The sequence below is a fragment of the Grampus griseus genome (assembly GCF_964374135.1).
Source record: "Grampus griseus genome assembly, chromosome: X".
NCBI lineage: Eukaryota > Metazoa > Chordata > Mammalia > Artiodactyla > Delphinidae > Grampus > Grampus griseus.
In genome coordinates this window covers 3,883,502-3,909,493 of record NC_138999.1, presented here as the reverse complement: position 1 = coordinate 3,909,493, position 25,992 = coordinate 3,883,502, and the positions used below count along the sequence as shown (strand labels likewise).

Here is a 25,992-nt window from a genome sequence, read left to right as displayed (position 1 = left end):
TACCTTTTTTGACCCACCTCCTAGGGTAATGAAAATAAAAACAAAAATAAACAAATGGGACCTAATTAAACTTAAAAGGATTTGCACAGCACAGGAAACCATAAACAGGACGAAAAGACAACCCTCAGAATGGGAGAAAATATATTTACTTTATATTGGAGTATAGTTGATTTACAATGTTGAGTTTCAGGTGTACAGCACAGTGATTCAGTTAAACATATACCTATATCCATTCTTTTCCCATATAGGTTATTACAAAATACCGAGTATAGTTCCCTGTGCTATACAGTAGGTCCTTGTTTATTTTATGTATAAAGTGACAGTTTTCTTAAACATCTGAGAAACAGTGTTTTGGGAGTGCCTATCCATTGCTGGGCTAATATTATCAATAATAGTGCAATTAGGAGACATCAGTACAGTTATCTGTGCAATGTGTGTAACTTTTGGCAGTGTGTTTGTTCATTGAACAAAGACTTGAATGTTTCCGGAGTACTGGCATCGTTCTTGCTGATAGGACTCACTGTAGAAATTAAGACAAGCGGTTGTCTGGCGAAATTCTACTGCCCGCAGATGCCGCTCTACAGATTCATCGGTGAATGAGATTTCCTCGCGTGATGTTGAGGGTTGCATGGAAGACGCAGCAAACGCCATTGGTGGCAGTGGTCTTGCCTTCCTTAGCCTTGTCTGCTTTTTTCTCCCATTAGGCTGACCGCTCTGCCTTGGAGGTCTCCTAAGTGATCGCTGCCCCGGGGAGGTGTTGGATGGTCACCGCTTCCTTGGAGCCTCGCACGGGCTGGAATTCGGCACCAGGATTAAGAGAGGGCTGCTGTCCTGTAATGGGCTGCTGAGAAAACCGCCGGGTTTGTTGTTAAGCTCGGGCTCTGTCTATGACCCATCGAAGAGGCTTCCTAGCGAGCCCTTCCCCTCTCCAGGGTCTTGGTCCCTGGAAAGCCGTCTCTCTCTGCAGGCTCCCTTCACGGCTTGCTTTGCTTGGAGTTGCATCGCACGGACGCCCGCGGATGTGGTGGTGAACCATGTCGAGACCCCAGGGACTGTTATGGCTTCCGCTGGTCTTCACCCCGGTCTGTGTCATGGTGAACTCCAACGTCCTGTTGTGGATCACTGCCCTGGCCATCAAGTTCACGCTCATCGACAGCCAGGCGCAGTATCCTGTGGTCAACACCAATTACGGCAAAATCAGGGGCTTGAGAACACCGCTGCCCAATGAGATTTTGGGTCCAGTGGAGCAATACTTGGGGGTCCCTTATGCCTCGCCTCCTACTGGGGAAAGGCGGTTTCAGCCCCCGGAACCCCCCTCCTCATGGACTGGGGTTCGGAACGCCACTCAGTTTGCTGCCGTGTGCCCCCAGCACCTGGATGAGCGGTCTCTCTTGCATGACATGCTGCCCATCTGGTTTACTGCCAATCTGGATACTCTGATGACCTACGTTCAAGATCAGAATGAAGACTGCCTTTATTTGAATATCTATGTGCCCACGGAGGATGGTAAGTACTTATTCTAAACAGAAAACACCTGCTCGCTCAGCCTCAGATTTGCCAAGAGGGTTGTATAATGTCCTGTGCCTGGTATTTTCTATAACCATTCTTTTTTTTTTCATATTCAGTTATCTCGGTAATGTACCACTTGTTCGACTTGAATTTACGCAGTGTCTAATCGATGGAGAGTATCATAATTAATGACTTAATTCTTTCCATATATTGCCTTTTTAGCATTGCTGTCGTCTTGATTTGCAGGTGATTACCAGTCTGAGCATATAGTGTTCTATGTTATACCTGAATCATCTGTAAAGGAGTGGATCTAGAGAAACTAATAGAATTAAGAACATTTGCGTGCTGGAGTGAGCACCTGAAAATTATACAAGGAATGGTTCCTTTGGCTCTAATGCCTTAAGATATTAGCACTTTTTGAGTCTTAAAGGGAGCCACTGATTGTTTTAAATACACAAGCAAGGGATATTTGATAAAACAATTGGACTTGATTGTTCAGAATCCATGTTGTTGATATACATTTGGACTTTATTTCCTGCCAATATTCACTGCAATCAAATGGCAAATGTGTGTCGTCAGATGATTCTAACTACGTTAGAAAAATGATTTTCTTGCTTGAACAAAATGCCCTTTTTCTTTTGGAGAACACAACACTGAAAATCTGTGAAAACAATCATGTTCCATATATTAACTTAATCCAATACTAGTAAAACTTGGATATCTCCTTGTTCAAGTAGACCTTAAATTAAAATGTTTGCTAAAGACCAACCAGACTCAAGTTAGTCTACAGTGAACGTCCGTTTCTCATTTCTTGTTTGCATGTGCTCTTTTTTGTACAAGGAGAAGGAAAAACGTAGAATGAAATCTTCCTGGAACCTAAAAAAAAGTAATTGAGAGGAATCATAGCCACCACTGTCTACTATAGAAACTGAAGTGTGTCCTTGTCCTTGGTAACTTTCATGCAGACATTTCTTTTCCTTTTTTTACCTTTAATCCTTGGGAGATGTTTGTCAGTGAGCTTTGGCTGAAAGCCTGCCCTAAATGATGACATTTCTTTCTCCGTGCAGATGCAAAGAGGTGGCGTGGGCACCTTTCTCGAGAAACCGGGATGGGGGCAGTCTGTTAGGGAGATGACAAGGAATGCCCAGAGAAAGTGAAAGGGTTGAACTTCATTATGTTAGTAGCGTCTGGCATGTGGCTATTGTCACTATGGTGACAGATCTCACAATTACCTTGTAAAGTCTAGGTCTTGAATAGGGTTCAAGGGGTTAAACCGACACTGGACGCCTTACTTCCATGCCCTGTGCTGAGCTGCCCTAGTGCTCAGTAGCTGCTTGGTGCATATGTAAGAGGATGGATAACCCCACCCAAACCAATTAGTGTTCTCAGTTCAAAGCCACCTGGGTCATGGTCTTTCTTATCACGAACTATTCAAAGAAAGGAATAAAAAGAAGCAAAGACAGGGTGGTGGAAACAAAACAGGGTAAAGGATTCAAATTGCTTTCATGGGACTTCCCTGGCGGGCCAGTGGTTAAGACTTTGCCTTCCAGTGCAGGGGGTGCGGTTTGATCCCTGGTCGGGGAGCTATGATCCCACATGCCTCATGGCCAAAAAAGAAAACCAACCAAACAAACATAAAACAGAAGCAATATTGTAACAAATTCAATAGAGATGTTAAAAAATGGTCCACATCAAACAAAAAACCTTTAAAGAAAATAAAATAAAATTGCTTTCATCATAAATTTGATATGCTGGTGTCTCTGAACTGGTGACTTTATAGTGTTCACCTTCCAAACAAGGGATGCACTTCAAATAGAATGCCTGCTTCTGAGAGGTCGGGGTACAGTTACACCGCCCAGGAAGACAAATCAGTAGCTTCCCTGATGACAGACCCATAGATGTGCAGTTGTGTGGACTGACCCCATAAACGATTCGGCCGTTTCTTTGTGGTTCAGGATTGAATAGGAATTTGGGACTAGAAACACGCGAAAAAAGCTGCCTACTAGAGAAGCAATCTAAATTTAAGAATAAAGGCACTGCTACCTGTTGATTCCTCTGGGCTTTTTAGAGCACTCTGGCACACGATATCTCACAGCATCTTGGCGGGAGAGTCAGAAATCTAATAGGGGCTGAATAGGTAAATTTGATCTCCCTACGATAGATACATAATGGAATTTTGCTGGTGAGGGAAGCTATATGCCCGTGTGTTTGCAGAAACAGAAAATCACAGCCTATTGGGTCAGGAGTTTTGAGGGTTTAAAAATAGATGATTTGCATCCATTTGTAAATCAACATGGAGGTTTAGATGTTTAATTATTGGTTATTGCTAAATGAATAAACCCCACTTGCACAATAACACATGGAAATGACGGCGTCATGCTGATTTCTCCAAAGACCTTGCTTTAGGGCATATCTTAATTCATAACAGTGCATTTCATTAAGGGTGTGCACAGCCGTATTGGCTATTTGGAATTCAATATTCCACTCTGGTACTCCAGTATTTGTTTTAGATTTGTCGTGATGCATTCATCCAACGGTGTGGCCATCTGACTTCCCTACCAATGATAGTTCTGAGTTCCTGTCCTGTGCTAGTCAAGCTTCACATGTTGGCATGGCCACAGAGACAAGCATGCTTAATTTCGAGAGACACACAGAGACTTGTTGTAGGCAGAACAATGCCTCCTCCAAAGAAGGGCACGTCCTAATCCCTGGAACCTTTGAATATGTTACCTTACAGGGCCAAGGGGATGAAGGTTGCTGATGGAATTGAAACCGCTAGGTGGCATTTTCGGGCGGGCTCTGAGGAGCTCCGGTTCTATATGTCTCAGTGCAGAAAGAATTCAGCAAGGGACTTCCCTGGTGGTCTAGCGGTTAAGAGTCCGTGCTCCCAATGCAGGGAGCCCGGGTTCAATCCCTGGTCAGGGAACTAGGTCCTGCATTCTACAACTAAGACCCAGCACAGCCAAATAAATAAATAAATATTAAAAAGAAAAATAGGAGTTCAGTGAGAGGCAAAGTGATAGATAAGAAGTGATTATTAGAATAGGACACTTGTGAGGCTTACAAGCAGGTAGGTGAGAGGGTGCTGTGAGCCACTGAGAACTTAGTGGGCTGCAGTTTTTTTTTTTTTTTTGGCGGTACGTGGGCCTCTCACTGTTGTGGCCTCTCTCGTTGCGGAGCACAGGCTCCGGACGCACAGGTTCAGCGGCCATGGCTTACGGGCCCAGCCACTCCGCGGCATGTGGGATCTTCCCGGACCAGGGCACGAACCCGTATCCCCTGCATCGGCAGGTGGATTCTCAACTACTGCGCCAGCAGGGAATCCCTGGGCTGCAGTTTTATAACCAAAGGAGAAGTGGGGAGGGGGAGAAGACCACCCTCTTCCTCATTCTTGGGTAGACGTCAGGCTTCCGTCCTTAGCTTGTCCACCACATCAGGCAGGGGAGTTTTCTTGTCCCCCACATGGTCAAGCTGGGACTGTCATGGCACATGGAAGAATTATTTCAGGTCTCAGTACAGGGAGGGTCTTTCACTCTGAAATGTCACCGTTTCATAAACTATTGCTTTTTATGTGTGCAGAGAGCATGTCCTAGGGGTCATTAACTTACTGAGCTCACTGGGCAGGCTGTGGGTCTCATGCCATCATTTTTTTTTTATTGTTTTGGGGCGTGTCTTGTGCTTCTGTTGCATGGTTTTGTTGCTAATAAGGCTGCCTGGCTTTGTGGCTCAGCACGCCTGCTTTCTTGAGTGATCATTAACTTACAGGGTCTCCCATACTTTTTCCTTTACGTCCAATCCCCTAGTGGGATTAACTATTTAATTACCTACTTTGTCCCTTTACTCTGTCCCTATTGTTACGGTATTTGCTTATCCATTGACTTTAAGATGGAGGGAATATATTCTGGTTTATCTGGGTGGGTCCATATTTAATAACAAAGACGCTCTGTTGTGAATAAGGGAAGCAGAAAAGGTGATGAGGGCCAGAGGGAAGCAATGGAAAAAAGGCACAGTGGCCATGGCTGCCTTTGAGGACAAGGCGGAACCAAGAGTTGAGGAACCCTGAAGCCTGTCGAAGCTGGAAAAGACAAGAGATGGGTTCTGTCCTTGAGCCCCAGAGAGGAGCACAGCCCTGCCCACCCCTCAGTTTTAGCCCAGTGGAACTCTGACCTTCAGAACTCTAAGATCCTGAATATCTGCCACTCGAAGCCGCAACATTGGTGCCAATTTGTCACAGCAGCAATGGAAACTCATAGAGTTTTGCCAGCCTTTAATATAAATACCCTAATTGAAAGCAACATACACAGCACTGAAGAGTTGTTCTGAGCTTTCTGAGTTGCTGCCCATTCTGAGATGCTAATTCGTTTGTTACCCTTTCGACCTCCAGAATAACTGGTTAAAAAACAAGCAACCCCCACACTCATTTTAGCAGTGGGTCGGTAACATTTGCTGCTTTCCCTTATATATATCAAGGAGACAAAGTTGGTTCCCGTTGGGGGGTGGATATTTTGCAGATTTGAGGTTTAACCTGTAGAAAGTAGACACCCAACTTTTGGCTCCTCGTTTTAGAACAGATTTATGGCGACTCTTACTAAATGTCATATTCAAAAGATTCACTGATTTTACACAGGAACATAATGAACGGGTATTTAAGATTTCCCAGGCATCTAAAACAGATGTCCAGAGTAGGTGTCAGTGAATGGCATAGACCAAAACATCCAAATGGTCGTCTTTTCTCATCTGTCTCTGCAAAATGTCCCTCACGATGGCAGCTGTACCTCTAAATGTCTTCTTCTGTGTTGGCAAAATCTTTTGGGCTCCCCATTCCTTCCCTCTAGACCTCAAGATCTGATCTGTTATGGGGAAAGTGATTCTCTGTTCTTTAAAAAAATAACTTATTGATGAATTTATTTGACAGAATGTCAGTTAATTCTTACCCGCCCCCCGGTTTTATTGAGATATAGTTGACATCTATTGCTGTACAGGTTTAAGGGGGACAGCATGATGGTATGGTTTCCGCATATCGTGAAACGATCACAGTAGTTTCGGCTAACATACGTCCTCTCGTACAGGTATGGGAAAAAGAAAAAAAAGGAAAAGTTTTTTCCTCATGATGAGAAGTCTTAGGATTTACTTTCTTTGTAACTTTGCTGTATCTCCTAGAGCAGTGGTGACTAGAGTCATCAGCACTGTACTTTATACCCCTAGTACTTACTTGTCGTGGAACTGGTGTTTGTACCTTTCAACCACCTTCATTCAATCCCCCATTCCTCTACCCCCACCTTTGGCTGCAACAAATCTGATCTCTTTTTCTACGAGTTGGGTGGTTTTGTTTTTTGTTTATTTTTTCAATCAATTTTTTATTGGAGTACAGCTGACTTACAATGTTGTGTTAGTTTCAGGTGTACAGCAGAGTGAATCAGTTATCCGTATACATAGAGCCACTCTTTTTTAGATTCTTTTCCCATAGAGGCCATTACAGAGGATTGAGTAGAGCTCCCTGGGCTCTACAGTAGGTCCTTATTAGTTATCTGTTTTATATACAGTTGTGTATATGTCAATCCCAGTCTCCCAATTTACCCCTCCCCCGGTTTCCCCCTTGTTGGTAACCCTGAGTTTGTTTTCTACATCTGTGACTCTGTTTCTGTTTTGTAAATAAGTTCATTTGTAATATTTTTTTGAGATTCTACGTATAAGTGATATCATGTGTTTTTTGTGTAGAGTCCACACAGGAGTGAATACAGTGTTTGCCATTTCCTAATGTCACTTAGCATGATGCCATCAGGGTCCATCCACGTTACCACAAACAGCAGGAATTTCCTTTTTTATGGCTCAGTGATATTCCATTGTGTAACTACACCACAAATTCTTTACCTGTCCACGCACAGAAGGACACTTAGGTTGTTTCCATTGCTTGGAAACAACCTATGGACCCCTATGAACATGAGGGGTGCAGACACGTTTTCTGTACCCTTTCTAGTGTCAATTCGGTTCACTCTTTCAGCTCAGCTTGGAGGATTGGTCAGGAACTTGCCTGCCAGGGGGCAAATGCCAGCCTGTTCCCTTACCAGTTGAGTGATTATGGACAAGTTCCTTGGCTAGTACATGCCTCAGTTTCCTTGCGTGTAAAATAAAGATGAGCTGGGAGATTTAAGGTATTAATCCATATGAAGTGCTTTGTCTAGTATCTTGTACCTATAACGACTCTGTAATCTGATGTTAGTGGAGCATAGGTAATAGTAGAAAAGAGAAACAGAACTTTTCAGCTAATTTGCATATGCATATTGGTCTAATATAACGTCCAGTACATAATACATGTGTATTGTCTCTAACATAAGTAATTACTGTAGTATTGGAGGGGTCAGCTTAAGAAACAGGACCAAGCATCCATCACTTCTGACAGTTCGCAGTATGGCTTTAACAAAAGGGAATTTTGAGGAGTGGCATTTTTAAAATAGAAGGTATAGTTGATTTACAATGTTGTGTTAATTTCTGCCATACAGCAAAGTGACTCAGTTATACATACATATTCTTTTTCATATTCATTTCCATTTGGTTTATCACAGGATACTGAATATAGTTCCCTGTGCTCTAAAGTGGGACCTTGTTGTTTATCCATTCTATATATGATAGCTTGCATCTGCTAATCCCAAACTCCCAGACCATCCCTCCTCCATCCCCCTCCCCCTTGGCCACCACAAGTCTGTCCTCTCTGTCTGTGAGTCTGTTTCTGTTTTGTAGATAAGGTCATTTGTGTAGTATTTTAGATTCCACATATAAGTGATATCATATTTGTCTCTGTCTGACTTACTTAGTATGATAATCTGTCGCTCCAACCATGTCGCTGCAAATGGCATTATTTCCGGAATGGCATTTTTTTTTTTTAAAGAGCAGAGTATTATCTTGTTCTGCTTTATTCCTAAGCTTTATCTTTTTTAGCCTGAGCTGTCAAACGGATTTTTTAGCATCCTGTTTGAAGTACAGAAATTAATCATCAAGAAAGCATTAAAATTCATTTCTTGGAAGAGGATCTGAGAACATCCACCGACAATAGCACTATTTTTTTCTGTGAGATAACGGAAACATTAATTGCCTTTCTCTTTTCATCACGTCACAAATAGTTCGGTTGTATGCAGAGTGGCAAAGTCTAGTTCGGTTGCAGGCAGAGTGGCATAGTTGTAGGCAGAGTGGCAAAGTTTAGTTTTAGTGGCAAAAACTAAAAGCTGACCAAGTTAACACAGTGAGAAAGATGTTTCAGCCAGTCCACATCAGCAGGCAGCTATGTGAAAATCAATAACTGATTCCCATTTTCATCTGTCAGGGGGGATTTTTGATGCTGTGTAGACCGTGGCTTGTAAGTGAAGATAATTAGGAAAGATTATTTAATAAGTATCTCCCTGACAAGGATTAATTGAAAAGAATTTAGTATTTTGTGAACACGGTTAAACTAGAGTAGATTTCTGACAACATGTGTTTCTCTCCCAGCTTAAGAGATTCACCAACAGAAAAATAATCCCGTGGTGGGTTTAGAAATTATGTATATTATGAATAATGCTATTTGGTCAGTGTGCCTTGTACTTGTTAGAGGAATTCAGAAAAACTGTTCTCTAAAGAAGAAAATTTTCCCTTACACTTGTCCTTTTCGAAAACATGAGTTTTAACTCAATTCCGTTAGCAATTTGTAAGTTTTTTCACAATTAGAACAAGTCCAAATGACTTAGGATGTATTAAAAACCCCCTTTGCTATGGATGCGTACTATAAACTTTGCAAACAAACTGTTCAAGATAGAAAGTTGAGGTGCAGTTAGTCTGCTCGAGTATGTGTCAGTGTCCAGAAATCTCCTCCTTATTTACTTGTGCAGTCGCGCCCCCAGGACATGTAATAGCGTCATTTGTTGCCAAAGACACTGCTGGTTTGGACCCTGTTGTTTCTTTTGCATACTGTGTTGGCAAAGCCTTCAACCTTTTTAACATTGAGTGACCTCAGTTATAAATAATAATAGTACTGTACTTCCTGTGAATATTAGGGTTATAGTGATTTTGGAGTAAGCTCCTGTGTAAGAAATGATTATAAAAGAAAAAAATTAGTCTGTTCTTATAACTTTAATGTTCGGGTAATTCAGTGTTCATCTCATTACAGTATCTGTCATTCGAACCCTGAAGTTCCTTGAGTGCCCAGGTGGGGAGTAGGTTCCTGTCTATCTAGTCTGTTGTTTGGTTTTCCTAAACCAGGCTGTCTTCAGCAGCCCTGCGTAAATAAATCAGACCTACACATCATCCAGGAACTCACAGGCAACCGAGGCAGAGAGAGAGTCTGAAAAAGAGTGATCTGTTCATGTGCTAACCACTTGTTAAGACAAAATGAAGACGAGAGACACGGTAGTCTCTGTCTTATTAATTCAATCGAATATTCTATTTAGGCTTGGCGAAGTGAGTTTCCACAACTGGAAACAGAAAAAAAAAATGAAAAGAATTTTTCTTGTTAGATTTCACATGTCTGATTATTTTGAGTGGTGATGACTGACATTGGTATATAGTTTGTGGGGTGTGTGTGTGTGTCTGCGTGGCGGTGTTTGTGTGTAGGATGTTGGAAGAAAGCCCACAGGAAAAAACATCCGTGATTCCTTTAAGATCCAGTGTGTTACAATTTTCTGGAAAAAGCCAAAAAGCACATGGAGATGACGAGACTCTGCCTTCCTCTCTGAATTCCAAGCCCTCTGAAGTTTACCTTAATCAAGATGCTCGCTCATCCGTTGTGAATGTGGTTGTGTATACAGTAGTCAAGTTTGCCCTGGGGAAGAGTGTGTGTTCCCATCAGAAAGAGAGGAACACTGAAAGACATTGATTTGTCTCAAGCAAAGGAGCTTTTGTAGTTGGTTTTGACGCAATCTGAAAATTACATGTTCCGGAACACTGCTATCAGTTTTCTTTAAAATGTATGCTTTGAGCAATGTTCTGTTCTATCTGTTTTATGACATGACATAATCCATCATTCCATCAAAAAATGAGCATATTCACCTGACATCCCATCTACCCTATCTACACATCCCATGTGTACACTGTAGTTCTAACCCCAGCCAGATAGTCTATGGATCTCCAGGTCCCAACTCTGATTCTTTGTGTGTTTTCGTCTCTCCTCCATTCCTTATTCTCTTTACAGCCTTTTTTAGGTGATTCATTGAAAAATATTGATAAATCACTATTTGCATTTAACATATGCAGGGCTTTGGGTAAGTCCAAGAGGTGACGTAAAGAAATGTAAGCCCTTTGATGGGAAAGTAAATGAGTCCGAACAAAAACTAAAGTTTCAGAAACGGATCCGTTGGCGCAGTGAATTTAAGCAGGGAATGCTTTACGTTTCCACGAAAAGAAAAAGAAAAAAGAAAACAGTTTGAAATTTATGTTTTCCATTGAGGAGCCATGATGGAAAGGTTTCCACCAATCTTGAGATGGATATCCAAGGCATATACTCCTGTGTTGTGGAATGAAGAAGGGCTTTCTGAATCCCCCCAAATGAAGCTTATTTGTTGCTTCTCTAGATGGACCAAGACATAAAAAGTATAAAATGGGGAAAGAGGGAGGGATAAAATCATGACAGAACTATAGGAAGGTGCTTTGATGGTATAGTTTAACACGCAGAGTACTCACTTTGCATTTGCATTGTTATATTTTCGACATTGGAGGATTCATAAATGGAATTCCATCCAAAGGAATGCTAATGCATATTTTTCTTCTCAATAGACTGTGCAGTAAGGTTAAATCAAAGAACACGAGGTTCCTTTCTTACCAAATTCAGATGTACTTATCGCCTGGAATTTTTTAAAAAAATCATTAAAAGCTTTACTGCTCCCCCCAAATTTTTGCCTAGTGAAATACTTTCATAACTCTATATTTTATAATGCGTACCTCCGGATAACTAATGTGATATTGCTATAATATTTTGTGTGTTTTAAAAAAGTAGTTTAGATTTAAAAATAGAGTATTAAACCTTAGAAAACTGTATCTTCCCTAAGAAAATTACACTGGTAAAAACATATTAGCTTAGATTAGATATTTCCTTCTGAGTTTAAATCAGATAATGAGATCAGATTCCACTGTAGCACGTTGTACAAGGATGTTTGCATCTCATGCATTTTTTCCAAAGAAAGCGATTGTGGTACATTGAATATCCTACTACCCAATCATCATATTACCTGGGGGTGAGTGATGGCATCAACTAGCACATAAATCACAGAATTGTGAAATCTTCCACATAGAAGGAGCTGTGGGACCCATTTCACCCAGACTTTCTCAATGCAGTATTCCTCTGGTCATTAACCCCCTGAAGTCGTAATCAGAGGTGAAACATCCTTCTCCGTATTCCTAGAGCTTCACTCCAATCATTTTACAAGGCTACACCCCCAGGAGACTGTAAACCTTTGAAAGCATTTGTGAACTTAATGAACCATCTACTCGAATGTATGGGTCAAATGGACGACGGACAGTTCCTGGACATGCAGCCCTTTTTGGAGCTGGCCGATGAAGACGTTGGCAGGTTTGTAAGGGAGTTCCTTTCACCGTTGGAAAGGGCTGGTGATCTATCCGTGTGCCATCTCTACCAACAGAGCTAAAGCAAAGCCAACTGGATTCCTTCCTCTCCCAGCCTCTTGCTTTGGAAATCTTTGAAGACAAGATATTGTGTTCCACCTTGTCTCTTGCAAGCATTCTCAGCAGGCTTCATTTCCTCCTGCAGATGCCTTTAGGACCCTCTCATCCTCTTCCCTAGCCAACTGTGGAGAGCCTATCAATTGAGTGTCTTACTCTTAGGTGGATGTCTTGGAACCAAGAATTATTGCCGATGTCAACCCATAGGCATGCATTTGCTCTCAAATCATGATATGTGTTGCATATACCTGGAGTTCATGTTAGTTTTTTTCTTTGGCAAATGCCTTCAGCTCTTGGCTCATGTATATTGAACTTGAAACTGCATGTTTTCATAATTTTTTTTAGAAAACAATAATATATTTTACAGTACGAGTTAGAACATGAAAGAAAATACGATCCCTCTGCTTCCTACAGCAAACGGATCGCATGTGCCAGGATGAAGAAATTTGCAGCTGAGGCTTGGATTTTCTCACAGGACGTTGCCTGCACAAGAATTACCAGCTGCAGCCCAGCCAAAATCTCTTTACTGCATGTTTCCCTGAAATACAAAGTCCCGGAGGTGTTACAAGGGAAGGAGGTGGAAAATTGTGATGGAATGGCCAACACAGTAATGGGTTCCTAGTTTGGGGAACGCCATAGGTTGCCTGATTTTAAATGCAGTCGTCTTGGGCTTCCTTGGTGGTGCAGTGGTTGGGAGTCTGCCTGCCAGCACAGGGGACATGGGTTCGAGTCCTGGTCCGGGAAGATCCCACATGCCGCAGAGCACCTAAGCCTGGGCACCACAACTACTGAGCCTGTACTCTAGAACCTGCGAGCCACAACTACTGAGCCCACATGCCACAACTCCTGAAGCCCGCGCGCCCAGAGCCTGTGCTCCTCAACAAGATAAGCCACCGCAATGAGAAGCCCACACACCGCAACGAAGAGTAGCCCCCGCTCGCCGCAACTAGAGAAAGCCCACGTGCAGCAACAAAGACCCAACGCAGCCAAAAATAAATTAATTAATAAATTAAAAAAATAAACGCAATCATCTATAATTTGATTTAATGGAGGTAGAATCATTTCCAAGAAGTTAATTAAAGTTCACAGGTTGGAAAAGTGTTCAACATCTCATATGCCTTTCTGTAGACTTAGGCGGAAATGAACTTCCTCTAGCATTTTCTTCAAATGAAGATTGTGTAGTTGTTTTTATTATTGCTGTGGTCATGATTTAAATTAGATAAGCTATGAGAAGGTGCTGTGAGGAATTTGGGGGTTTGTGAGATATGAAATGGTTATTCTAAGACTGCAGAATACCAGTCGGAATCTTTTAAAGACTTTTACGGACTATGCTGTGGGTATGTAGTCTTCAGACTTTTCTCTTGTCACAGGTTCTGAGTTGACCTGAGTTATGGGTAGAATTGTGTCCCCTGCCAAAAGATATGTTGACGTTCTAACCCCCCCCCCAGTACTTATGAATGTCACCTTATTTGAAAATAGGGCTTTTGCAAATGTAATCAAGGTAAGATGAGGTCATACTGTATTAGCCAGGACCCTAAATCTATTACGACTGGTGTCCTTATTAAGACTGGTGTCCTTATGACTGATGTCCTTTTAAGACACCATATTTGTTAAAAAAAAAAAAAAAAATTCAATTTAAAAATGGGCAGAAGATCTGAATAGACCTTTTCTGAAGACATACAGATGGCCAACAGGTACTTGAAAAGATGCTCAACATCATTACTCATCAAGGAAATGCAAATCAGAACTACGAGATATCGCTTCACACCTGTTAGAATGGCTACTATTGAAAAGACAAAGTGTTGGCGAGGGTGTGGAGACAAGGGAGCCCTCCTGCACTGTTGGTGGGAATGTAAATTGGTGCAGCCACTATGGAGAACAGTATGGAGGTTCCTCAAAAAAATAAAATAGAACTCCCATATGATCCAGCAAACCCACTTCTGGGTATTTATCCAAAGAAAGCAAAAATACTAACTTGGAAAGATATCTGCACTCCCATGTTCATTGCAGCACTATTTACAATAGCCAAGATATGGAAACAGTCTAGTGCTCATTGATGGATGAGTGGAGAAAGAAGATGTGATATATATACATTGGAATATTATTCAGCCATTAAAAGAAGGAAACCCTGCCATTTGCAACAATGTGGACAGATCTCAATGGCATTATGCTAAGTGAAGTAAGTCAGACAAAGACAAATACTGTATTTTTCACTTATATGTGAAATCTAACCCCCACCCCCAAAAAAACCCCACAAAAAACAAAAAAGCCAAGCTCATAGTTACTGAGAACAGATTGATGGTTACCAGAGGTGGGTATTGGGAGTGGGAGAAGAAGAAAAAGAGCGCTGTAAGTCTCACTTCTTTCATGTCTAGGACTCCATAAAAAGAAAACACAAACTTCCAGGAAGCCAGACCTTCTCTCTGAAGCTTCGCCCGTGGAATCCAAGTGGAGTTTTCCTCAACGTGTCAGAAAGAAACTAAATCTTTCCTTCCTAGGAAAGATAGTCAAACACATCACCAAGAACACTTTGTCCTTCTTGTCTCTCTTGGGAAAAAGGCTCTTAAAAGCAAGAGACTGGATCTTAGAATCTTAGCACAGGTGTGCACAGCTGCACTGTGACCAAATGGTGAATTTAATAAATAGGTATTGAGTGCTTAAATTGGAAGAAGGAGGAGAAAAAGGAGGAGGAGAAGGAAGAGGGAGTAGAGGGGGGAAGAGGAGAACAGAATGAAGACAGCAGAGATTCCCAGGGAGGAGACCACGGGAAGATGGAGGCAGAGACGCAGAGATTGGAGAGATGCACCTCCAAGCCCAAACCCACCAAGGATTGATGAAAAACACCAAAAACTCAGAGCTGAGACACAGGCAAGGAACAGAGTCTCCCTGAGAGCCTACAGAGGGAACCAACCCTGTTGACTCCTTAATATTGGATGTCTGTCCTGCAGAACAGTGTGACCTTTAAATTTCTGTTGATTTAAGCCACCCAGTTGGCAGTCATTTGTCCCAATAGTGCTAGCAATCTTAATACAACGTGGACTTTTTGTTTTCTGTCTTTACCTCCTGTCTCGGCCAGAAGAAGCTAGAACAGCTGTCGTCCACGTTCACGGTTCCTAAAACCGTCTCTGTCTTTGGGAAGCTCTCCTGACACCCTCGTGGTCTCCTGGATGTCTTCTCCCCCTCTCCTCACCAGTGAAGAACATCTTGGCTTCCCATCCCTCAAGGCAGTGGTTTTCCACATGGAAGATTCTATGCACTAATGATCCAGAAAATGAACTTGACATCCTTCTACTGAACTCTCGTTCCTGAGGAAAGACTCATCCTACTACTGCATCCTATACTTCCTTCTCTTCTTTGAGAATCAACTTCAGGCCATCAGCAGGCCCAGCTCTTCCCTCTGAGGCATCTCAGTCCATATCTGTCAGGCCCTAAGTGTTCTCATCTTTCCCTGGAAAGTTCCAGGCATCACCACCACTTGGTGTAGACGTGTGTGGTGGACTGACTCAGCAAGGCCTCGCGTTACCCCGGTGTCCTGGTAGTCATGCCCTTGTGGAGTTCCCTCTACTTGAGGGTGGGCAGGACATAGGACTTCTGTAACCAATGGGACACGATGGAGGGGATAGGATGTCAGTGCCGTGATTACATTGCACTGGCTTGGAATTTATGTCTTACTAGCAGATCATTTCTGTTGCCTTTTTGGTTTTCATGCTTTGTTGGAATCAACTGCCATGTTGGAAAGATCCCCATGGAAGGAAACGGAAGGCTGCGTCTGCTCGACAGCCAGCAAGGAACTGAAGCCCTCAGCTCACCAGGCTGCAAAGAACTGAATCCAGCCATGAGCTTGCAATCTGATCTTGCCCAGTCACTCGGATTTCAGAAGAGACCCCAGCTCTGGCCAACGCCTTCGTTGGAAGCCTCGTGAGAGATGCTCAAACAGAGAACCCAGTGAAGCTGTACCTGGACTCACAGAAACTGTGATAAAAAAAAATAGATGGCTGTAAGCCATTTAGGTGTGTGCTCATTTTTTATGAAGCGTTCAATAATGGATGCAAACGTGATAGGTAAAATAAATGGATTTCAAAACTTGGCCAAATTATAACTCAAGTCCCACTGGTTGGAGGGATGTGGATTTTGAGCTCATCAAACTGGTTATTACTTAGAAATGTTTAGATGGCAAGTGAAGTAAATTCAAGTTCAGTTCACTTAAGGGGAAAAAGGGATTCGTTGGGTCTATGCACTGAGAGTTCTAGCAGTGGTTGTAGCTTCAGAGATGGTGCTCTCGGATCTGAATCATTGCCATTAGTCACCGGAAAGGTTGGGTTCATCTTTCTTTCTCTATGTTGACTTTCTTCTCAGAGAGGCTCTCTTCATTTGGTGGCAAAAAATGGTCACCGGCATTTCCCTGTGATGTCACCATTGAACTCAGAGAAGCGTATTGGCCTGGGGATGATTTTTTTTTGACCCAGCTTGGGTCACAGGCCAACTTTGAACCAATTTCCATATCTAGAGGCAAGAGTCCCTTGGATTGGCATGGCCTGGGTTAGGTAGACATTTCTGGATGGGGAAGAGGGATGGGTGAGTCCAGCAGGAAATTAGCTTAGGGGAGATTCAGAAAAGACGGTTCTCCAAAGGGAAATCGAATGCTGAGCAAGCAGAACTCATTGATGTTCATTGTTACTCCTCATACTCGGGATAGTAACCAGACAAGAAAGAGTCGTGTGGCGTAATGGGATAGGAAGTGAGCCTGGGTGGCAAAGCCTTCCCTAGACTGGTCTCTTTTCAGCCAAAAGAAGGACCTAGAGATTTGAAAATGAGAAACCTCGCTTATGAGGCGTTAACTGCTGTTTGGTAAGTATCTGGACCTCTTGGTTACATAAATATAAAGTGACAGGAACATCCAGCCGAGGAGGAAGTTGAGACATGAGCCACATTGGGCATCACACTCCAGAGACACTTCTGGGTCTGGAATGTGTTTGCTGATGGCAGAATCCGGGGTAACATACGCTGTAACTCCAGGTGGAAAACATGACCTGACATGGGGCAGACGGGTTAGGACAGGGTGGAACCTGATCTGCCCACCATTTATTTTAAGAGTTCCAGCTAGGGACTTGCCTGGTGGTCCAGTGGTTGGCACTGTGCGCTTTCACTGCTGGGGGCACGGGTTCAGTCCTTGGTCGGGAGACTAAGATCCCGCAGGCCTCTTGGTGCAGCCAAAAAAAAAAAAAAAAAAAAATTCCAGCGAAAGGGTTGGATGTGCTGAAGGATCAGCCAATTTAGGGAATTGACCTGGCGGAAAGTGAAACTGTATTTGAACGAATTTCAGCCTAAGCCTTTAACGGGAGAAGTTGCAGTGGGGGGTGGTGGGCGGCTGTTGGGAAATTGGTTGACAAGTTAGTTCATTTCCTCCGTTCTCTATTAGGGGATTCTGCAAGGAGCACAGGAGGTCATACCCCGCTGCTGCTTGCTGGCCATTGAGCTTTTCTTGTGAGGGTTTGAGGTGGGCGGCTCCTCAGGATGGTGGTCTCAGGATGGTGGTCAAACCTGGTCTTCTGTCCTGCAGCTCTGTAAATCCAAGGAGGGACCACTAGTAACCTTACATCACTGACTTTCTGTGGCTTTGTTTGTTAACATTTCCTACTCTACGGGCCCTGACATTAACACATACACAGTTTTTCCTTGGATTCATGCGTTCAGTGGATTACTTATTGGGCAGCTTCTAATTGTCAGGCCACTTTGCTGAATGTGGTCCCACCCAGACTCACAGGGTCAGAATACGCTAAGGAAGAATTGGAAGGACAAGTGATTGACCGAATGGCTGTGTGGAGCATGAATCACGTGTTCAAGGATGGAGCCCAGAGGCTGATGGTCATATCGATTCTCTGAGCTGAGCATTGTTTAAAAGACCGAGTGAGTGAATTGGACGTCTTTGCTCAAGCACACGAAGTGCAGCTCCTGTGATCAGTTAGTTGCACAGCAGCGTGCTCTGTCATCAACTGGGCTACCGAGAATATCAACAGATGTGCTCTTACGAAAATTGAGAAGCCCAGCAAGGACAAGTGTTGCGCTAAAAGAGGGCCTCACTGCCTTGCAGAAAACGTGAAGCAGGAGTGGACAGTATAACACAGAGGCTGCTACTGCCTCTCTTTGCAAAAAACGTCACCCAATAATTGGCCCATTTTCTGTGGCTGCTGTCACACTACAGTGGCAGGGTTGAATAACTGCAAAACAGGCCATATAGGTTGAAAATCTAAAGTACGTATTATCTTGTCCTTTATAGAAAAAGTTTGCTGACCTTTGAGGTAAAGAAATACCTTCATGAAGTCATTTGAGAATCGCCTAGTTAACACACAGACGTGCAGGACGGAGTCCAGAGGGTCACGCTACAGAGCAGTTGTCTCCAAACTAACCAGGAAGTTCTTCACACGCAGATTCCTGGGCTTCATCCAGGCCCCCACTGGCTCACTAACTTGGCGGAGTGGGCCCCAGGAATCTGCATTTTAATGACCCTGAAGACGATGATGACAGATGGGCCCCAAGAATATGCATTGTAATGATCCCAAAGGTGATGCTGACAAAGATCTTTTCTATAATAGTCATGAACAAGATGTGTTTATATATAATAATAATAGTCCTGTTATATCACTACTTGAATATCATATGTTTCGTGATATGGGAAATTGTATGAATAATAGGCACAGAAAGGACCTCGGAAAATTCGACCTGACACATTTCTAAACCAAGTGTAAACAAATACTCCTTTCTGCCATTAGGAATAAAATAGGGAAAAACGATGAGATAATTAGGAAACCATGGTCCAAATAGCCTACCCTAGGGTAGCTTTTTGAAGTGACCTCCTAGGGGATCTAGCTGTAAACTGTATCTGTAGGCAGTTTAATTAATGGACATGCAACAAGGGTTTATTTGGGTAGATCTTTAAAATCAAATGCGTTTAAATAAAAGACTAACATCCCAGTGACCAAAGTGAACAACCAACCCATAGATGAATAAATATAGATAATAATCGTAGTAGTAGTAATAATAATAGATGATCCTGGTGGTAGTGATGCTGGTGATGATGCTGAGTTTGAGAGCAATGAGAAAGATAATGGTGATGATAACGATGATGATGGTGGTGGTGATGATGATGAGATGAGGGTGACGGAGATGATGATACCATGATGGTGATGATGATGGTGGTGATGATGGTGATGATCATAATTTTCATGATACTGATGATGGTGTTATTGATAGCAATGAAGATGGTGATGGTGATGATGACGAGATGAGGGTGACGGAGATGATGATACCATGATGGTGATGATGGCAATGAAGAGGTTGATGGTGATAATGATGGTGGTAGTGATGATGCTGATGATAGTGACGGTCATAATTTTCATGCTACTGATGGTGGTGTTGATGACGGCAATGAAGATGATGCTTTTGTGTTGACAATTGTGGTGGTGGTCATGGTGATGATGACTGTGATGATGGACATGATAATGACAGTGAGAGAGGTGAGGAGGGTGTTGATGATGGTGATGGTAATGAAGATGATAGTAGGTGGCATTCAGTGAGTGAGCTTGTATAGCAGACACTTTGCTTTAAAACTTGGGCATCCTCTATCAGTGAGGACACCTAATAGCACTCCAAAATACCATGTCACAAATGAGGAAAGTGAAGCCGGGGGTGGTTCATACTTTATCTAAGTTGGCCAGTTTGTAAAAGGAAAAAACCAGAATTTGGCTTTAAGTCTGTCTGACTCTTGCCTATGTAATTTTCTTAAGAGTAATTAAATGTGATTTAATAAAAGAAAACACAGTTTCACCTATAATATCAGCAAAGATGTAATAAAACAATATTGTATGCCCAAAGTAATGTGTATGCATGACTTTTTTTGTTGATTTACGATATTGTGTTACTTTCAGGTATACAGCAAAGTGATTCCGTTTTATATATTTCAGATTCTTTTCCATTATAGGTTATTACAAGATGTTGAGTATAGTTCCCTGTGCTGTACAATAGGTCCTTGTTGTTGAATATAGTTCCCTGTGCTATACAATAGGTCCTTGTTGTTTATCTATTTTATGTGTAGTAGTTTGTATCTGTTAATCCCAAGCTCCTAATTTGTCCCTCTCACCTTTCCCCATTGGTAACCGTAAGTTCGTTTTCCATGTCTGAGTCTGTTTATGTTTTGTAAGTGCATTTGTACAATTTTTTTAGATTCCACGTATAATTGATGTCGTATAATATCTGTCTTTCTCTGTCTGACTTACGACACTTAGTATGATCATTTCTAGGTCCATCTATGTTGCTGCCAATGGCAATATTTCATTCTTCTTGCTGCCCGAGTAATATTTCAGCGTTTGTGTGTATATATCACATCTTCTTAAACCAATTGTCTGTTGATGGGCACTTGGGTTGTTTCCATGTCTTGGCTGTTGTAAAAAGTGCTGCTATGGACATTGGGGTACATATATCTTTTCGAACTAGAGTTTTCCTCTTTTCTGTATATAAGCCCAGGAGTGGGATTGCTGGATCATACGGTAGTTCTATTTTTAGTTTTTTAGTTTTCCACAGTGGCTGCACCAATTTACATTCTCACCAACAGTGTAGGAGGGTTCCCTTTTCTCCACACCCTCTCCAGCATTTATTATTTGTAGACTTTTTGGCCATTGTGACCAGTGTGAGGTAGTACCTCATTGCAGTTTTGATTTGCATTTCTCTAATAATTAGCAATGTTGAGCATCTTTTCATGTGCTTGTTGGCCATCTGTATGTCTCCTTTGGAAAAATATTTACTTGGGTCTTCTGCCCATTTTTTTTTTTTTTAACTGTTTCTTTTTTTTTTTTGATATTGAGTTGTGTGAGCTGTTTGTATATTTTGGACATTAACCCCTTGCTGGTTGCATTGTTTGCAAATATTTTCTCCCATTCCGTAGGTTGTCTTTTTGTTTTGTTGATGATTTCCTTTGCTGTGCAAAAGCTTTTAAGTTTGATTAGGTCCCATTTGTTCATTTATGCTCTTATTACTTTTGTCTTGGGAGACTGATACAAGAAATCATTGCTATGATTTATCTCAGAGAATGTTTTGCCTGTGTTCTCTTTTAAGAGTTTTATGGTGTATGCATGACTTTTCTTGGTAGGCATTTTTCTAAATTGGTATATGCAAAAGCATGTTTTTTGGAAAAACAACATAGCAGGTTGTGTGAAAAGAATAAAAATGTCCATAGCTTTTGAACCAGTAGCTCTGCCTCAAGCAATCCATTTTAACAAAATAATTTTTTTAAATGTGCCTAGAGATTTATGGCTAAGAATTTACATTTGTGATAGGGGAAATAAAAGATAAATAAAACAGGTGAGAGGTAATTTATGATCTATTCATGGAATGAAGTACTGTAGCCTGCTTTCATTTATTGCATGTAAGTACACGCTTACGAATAATATATAAAGTACGGGAGCAAGTTGGCTATAACCAGAGTCGAGGGCAGAGAGCAGAACCAGTCTGCCTTGAATTCTTCTTCCTTTTGGACCACAGCTTCTGCATCCAGGCTCTATAGCATGGATCTTTTTGGAGTCCATCGGGGCCCTTCTGTGGCTAGCGCATCCAGCCAGGGAACCTAACCAGCACATGCCTGCCCTGGCACCAGCAAATCCGGAGCTTAGCAGGTGATGGACGGAAGCTATGGAAAATGGAAGGTGGTAGCTGGGGACACACCCACTGCTGACAGTTGACACAGAGGGGTCTCCTTAGAACTCCTTGACCGTGAAGGAACAAGGAGCTGAGGTCTGTGTTCAGAACCTGCCTCAGGCATGGGTAGCTGCATGTCCTGAGACACACCATGGACAGATTACAGACCCATTCTGTCATTTTCCCATGACCTCTAACATGCATAATCCACGGCTCAGTCAGTAATATCATCTTTAGGTTCTAAATGATTAGATGATTAAATAATAGATGTCAGACTTTGACGTGCAAGCTTTAGGAGTGAACCCAGGGCTGGTGTGTTGGATACGGGGTTGCTATGAGGATAAGAGGATATTCAACGGGCACTGTTCTTTCGCATTTTAGAGATCCCTACGTCCTCTGTACCCGGGTTAACGTGTGGTGCACGGGAGATATGACTGTATAAATATATGTCTCCCATTTCGTCCGCAGCCCTCTGCACGGGGGCCGCATCAGTAAGGTGAGACCATCTCAGTGTGGAATATAGGAGCGAGACCTCACTCTGCTCTTGGTGGAACGCATTCTTGTCATCTTTGCAACAACTCTTCACGTAACTTCATCGCAGAACACTGAACAACAGCATCAAAGAAACCTGTGCAGAGTTTATATATGTAGGTCTAGTATTTTTAGCAAGTGCATATTCCTCATGGATAAATGCATACATTCCTAAAACGTTAGTGGTGGCAAAGTGATTATGATCTCAGCGTTCAGCCACTGTTTGTCCCGCCATTGGCCCTTCTCAGCCTCAGCACTACTGACATCCTCTGTCGTGAGCGGCTGTCCTGTGCAATGTGCACGTTCAGGGGTCTCCCTGGTGCCCACCTGCTGGAGTGCTTGGGAAACGCTGGAGACAGAGAACAGTGTGATCCGTCAGATAAATTCCCGCAGAGGCAGATTGCAGCCAACTTGCAGTAGATTTCCAGCGGGGCAGTGAAGGGGAGAGAGAGCCCAACGTTGCCTGACCACGTGCGCAAGTGCCGGGCACTACAGCAGGCGTGTTTCACGTATGATCTCCTTTGTCCTCTTTGGGCATTGTCTTGTTGACAGCCAGAGTCCCATGAAGGAACGTTTTTAAGCAGTCAGATGACAAACTCTGATCTGCATTTGGAGATCAATTACTCAGTCGGCCTGTTCTTTGTTCTCTCGTTCATCTTGGCCTCAGCTGACATCTCGATGGTGTCATTTGATGTATTCTGCAGAGGTGATCTGTCCCGTTGTTGACTTGGCCTCGTGCCTGAGTTTCTGACCATGAAAGACTTACTTGTTTCCATCGTGGCACCTCGTTTCCACGAGAAGTGAGAATGGATTAGATCAGAGAAGTGAGAATGGATTAGATCGCCCATCCAGCAAGTTGACGGATGGGTTAATTTATCTGTTGATTAGTTTGCCGAGTTTCTTTATCCAGACATGGAGCATTTAGAGGAGGAGAGAGCGCATACAAGAAACATAGGAGACTGTTGTCTCAATTACTTTTTATTTTTAATTTTGGCAGAGAAAAGTCTATTGGTAGATATTGTATGTGGTTGCTTCTGCTCCCCAAGTTAGGTTATAAAAATTTTTTTTGTGCTGCTTTCTATATCGAGCGGTGTAGCAAGATTCGAAGGGAATACCTATAGGTACATTTAAAAATAAAAGATCAATCTTTCATCCTTGGTAGAACAAATAATCTATTTCCTGTTGCCTGGAACGCAAAGTAGAATTCAGCTGCTGCCATTAGGAAGTGATAGAGAATTACCCAAGAGCTCCTTCCTCTGTGCCATGATTATAGCTAGCAGGAAACATCAAACAGAAATACTTTGGCCCTTTTATGTACAACCGGTACAAAAATGTCCCCATATCAGAATACTCCAGAGGATGCACCATACAAAGAGAATCTCCCACCACCATTAACAAAATTAGTCAGTGGTCATTACCATGGGATTGGTGGTACATTTTATATTGTTCTTGATTAGATTCAGAAGCGAACAGTAAGGCCTAATTGATGAAAGACAGCCTGTGATTTTGTGCTTTTAATATAATGGCCTCTGGCCAAATACGGACAAAGGGAAGAGGGATTGATTTGTTACTTTAGATTTGTTACTCGCATCCTGCTTGAAAATAGCGATGATTTACAGTTTTAATATATTTTTCATGCACAATTAACATCATTGTTGCCAGATTTACAGAAGAGCCAGGAGAGTGGAGCTGCAGTGATTTATTAGGAGTGCGTGAAGCAGAATTAATGCCACCAGCAGCAGAGTTTAGTGGGAAAAAGCTGAGGCACAGAATCTGAAAAATGAAAAGAAAGCTTGGTTGCAAAAGCACGTCTGCTTTAGGTAAGCGTCTGGCTTTTAACAAGAGCAGCAATAGGGAATTCACACTGAGTACTTTTCTCCATTTCAGAAGGTTTCCTGTGGAATTTCAATATGGTAAAATGTAATGACACTGTTGTATGAGCGACTGAGGCAAAATCAGTTATAAGATGGACATTTCCAGAAGCAAGTGTGGCACGGGGAATACTGTAAAGATTAGGAAGCTTTTTTCACAATTGGTATAGAAATTGAATACCGTACATTTGATAGTTAAATAGGTTTTTTTTTTTTTTTGCGGTACGCGGGCCTCTCACTGCTGTGGCCTCTCCCGTTGCGGAGCACAGGCTCCGGACGCGCAGGCTCGGCGGCCATGGCTCACGGGCCCAGCCACTCCACAGCATGTGGGATCTTCCCGGACCGGGGCACGAACCCATGTCCCCTGCATCGGCAGGTGGACTCTCAACCACTGCGCCACCAGGGAAGCCCCAAATAGGTTTTTTTAAATTGAAGGATAGTTGATTTACAATATTGTGTTAGTTTCAGGTGTACAGCAAAGTGATTCAGCTTTATATATATATAAAGCTGTGTGTGTGTGTGTGTGTGTATACTTTTTTCACATTCTTCTCCATTATAGGCTATTACAAGATACTGAGTAGAATTCCCCATGCTATACAGTAGTACCTTGTTGTTTATCTATTTTATATATAGTGGTGTGTATCTGTTAATCCCAAAGTCCTAATTTATCCCTCTCCCCTTTGATAACCATACATTTGTTTTCTATGTCTGTGAGTCTGTTTCTGTTTTGTATATAGACTCATTTGTATTATATTTTAGATTCCATGTAGAAGTGATATCATAATATTTGTCTTTCTCTGTCTGACTTACTTCTCTTAGTATGATCATCTCTAGGTCCATCCATGTTGCTGCAAGTGGCATTATTTTATTCCTTTTTATGGCTGAGTAGTATTCCATTGTGTATATGTACCACATCTTCTTTATCCATTCCTCTGTCAATGGACATTTAGTTTGCTTCTGTATCTTGGCCATTGTAAACAGTGCTGCTGTGAACCTAGGGGTTCAGAGTTTTGTCTGGATATATGCCCAGGAGTAGGATTGCTGCATTATATGATAATTCTATTTTTAGTTTTCTGAGGAACCTCCGTACTGTTTTCTATGTCTGTGAGTATATTTCTGCTTTGTAAATAAGTTCATTTGTATCATGTTTTTAGATTTCACATGAGTGATATCATATAATATTTGTCTTTGTCTGACTTACCATCTCTAGGTCTATCCATGTGGCTGCAAATGGCATTATTTCACTGTTTTTTATGGCTGAGTAATATTCCACTGTATACCGGCCACATCTTATCCATTCAAGTGTTGATGGACACTTAGGTTCCTTCCCCAAATAGGATTTTTTAAACATTTTAGTATGGAAAAATTGTCAGTCTTGGGTGTTTGTGTATGATTTTGTTTTATATTTGCTTTGTGGGGTTTTTTTGGGGGGGGAGGGAACTCTTTCATCGGATCTTGAAATGTTAGCATACACGTTTGCCACAACGTACTCCGCACAGACAGATTTCTTCAGTTTTTCACCCACCCTTGATGGAGACCCAGGAAACAAGCAGTCTCTTTCAGGCACAGAGATGCAACTCCTACACTTGCCATCTGTTATCATTTAATGGAAAGAGAGAAACGCTGCAAAAAATAAGGACAAGGTAAAGACCTTGCTAAAAAGCAGTCTGCTACCTGTGAGTGGAATGCTTTGGAGGCACAGGTATACTTAGGGATGCCCGTTTGTCTGTGTAGCTTGTAAATGTAGACAGGC

General features: G+C 42.3%; 1 protein-coding gene across 2 annotated transcripts in view; it reads left to right on the top strand.

The window, feature by feature from the left end:
- Positions 1-1,034: 1,034 nt before the first annotated feature.
- Positions 1,035-25,992, top strand: part of LOC309839093 (neuroligin-4, X-linked) — a gene marked incomplete at both ends in the record, with an annotated part of 267,724 nt that continues 242,766 nt past the window's right edge. For both annotated transcript variants that reach the window (XM_082680635.1, XM_082680634.1), the window contains one exon: positions 1,035-1,506. In XM_082680635.1, the coding sequence (XP_082536761.1) occupies positions 1,035-1,506 (472 nt within the window). The remainder of the gene's footprint in view (positions 1,507-25,992) is intronic.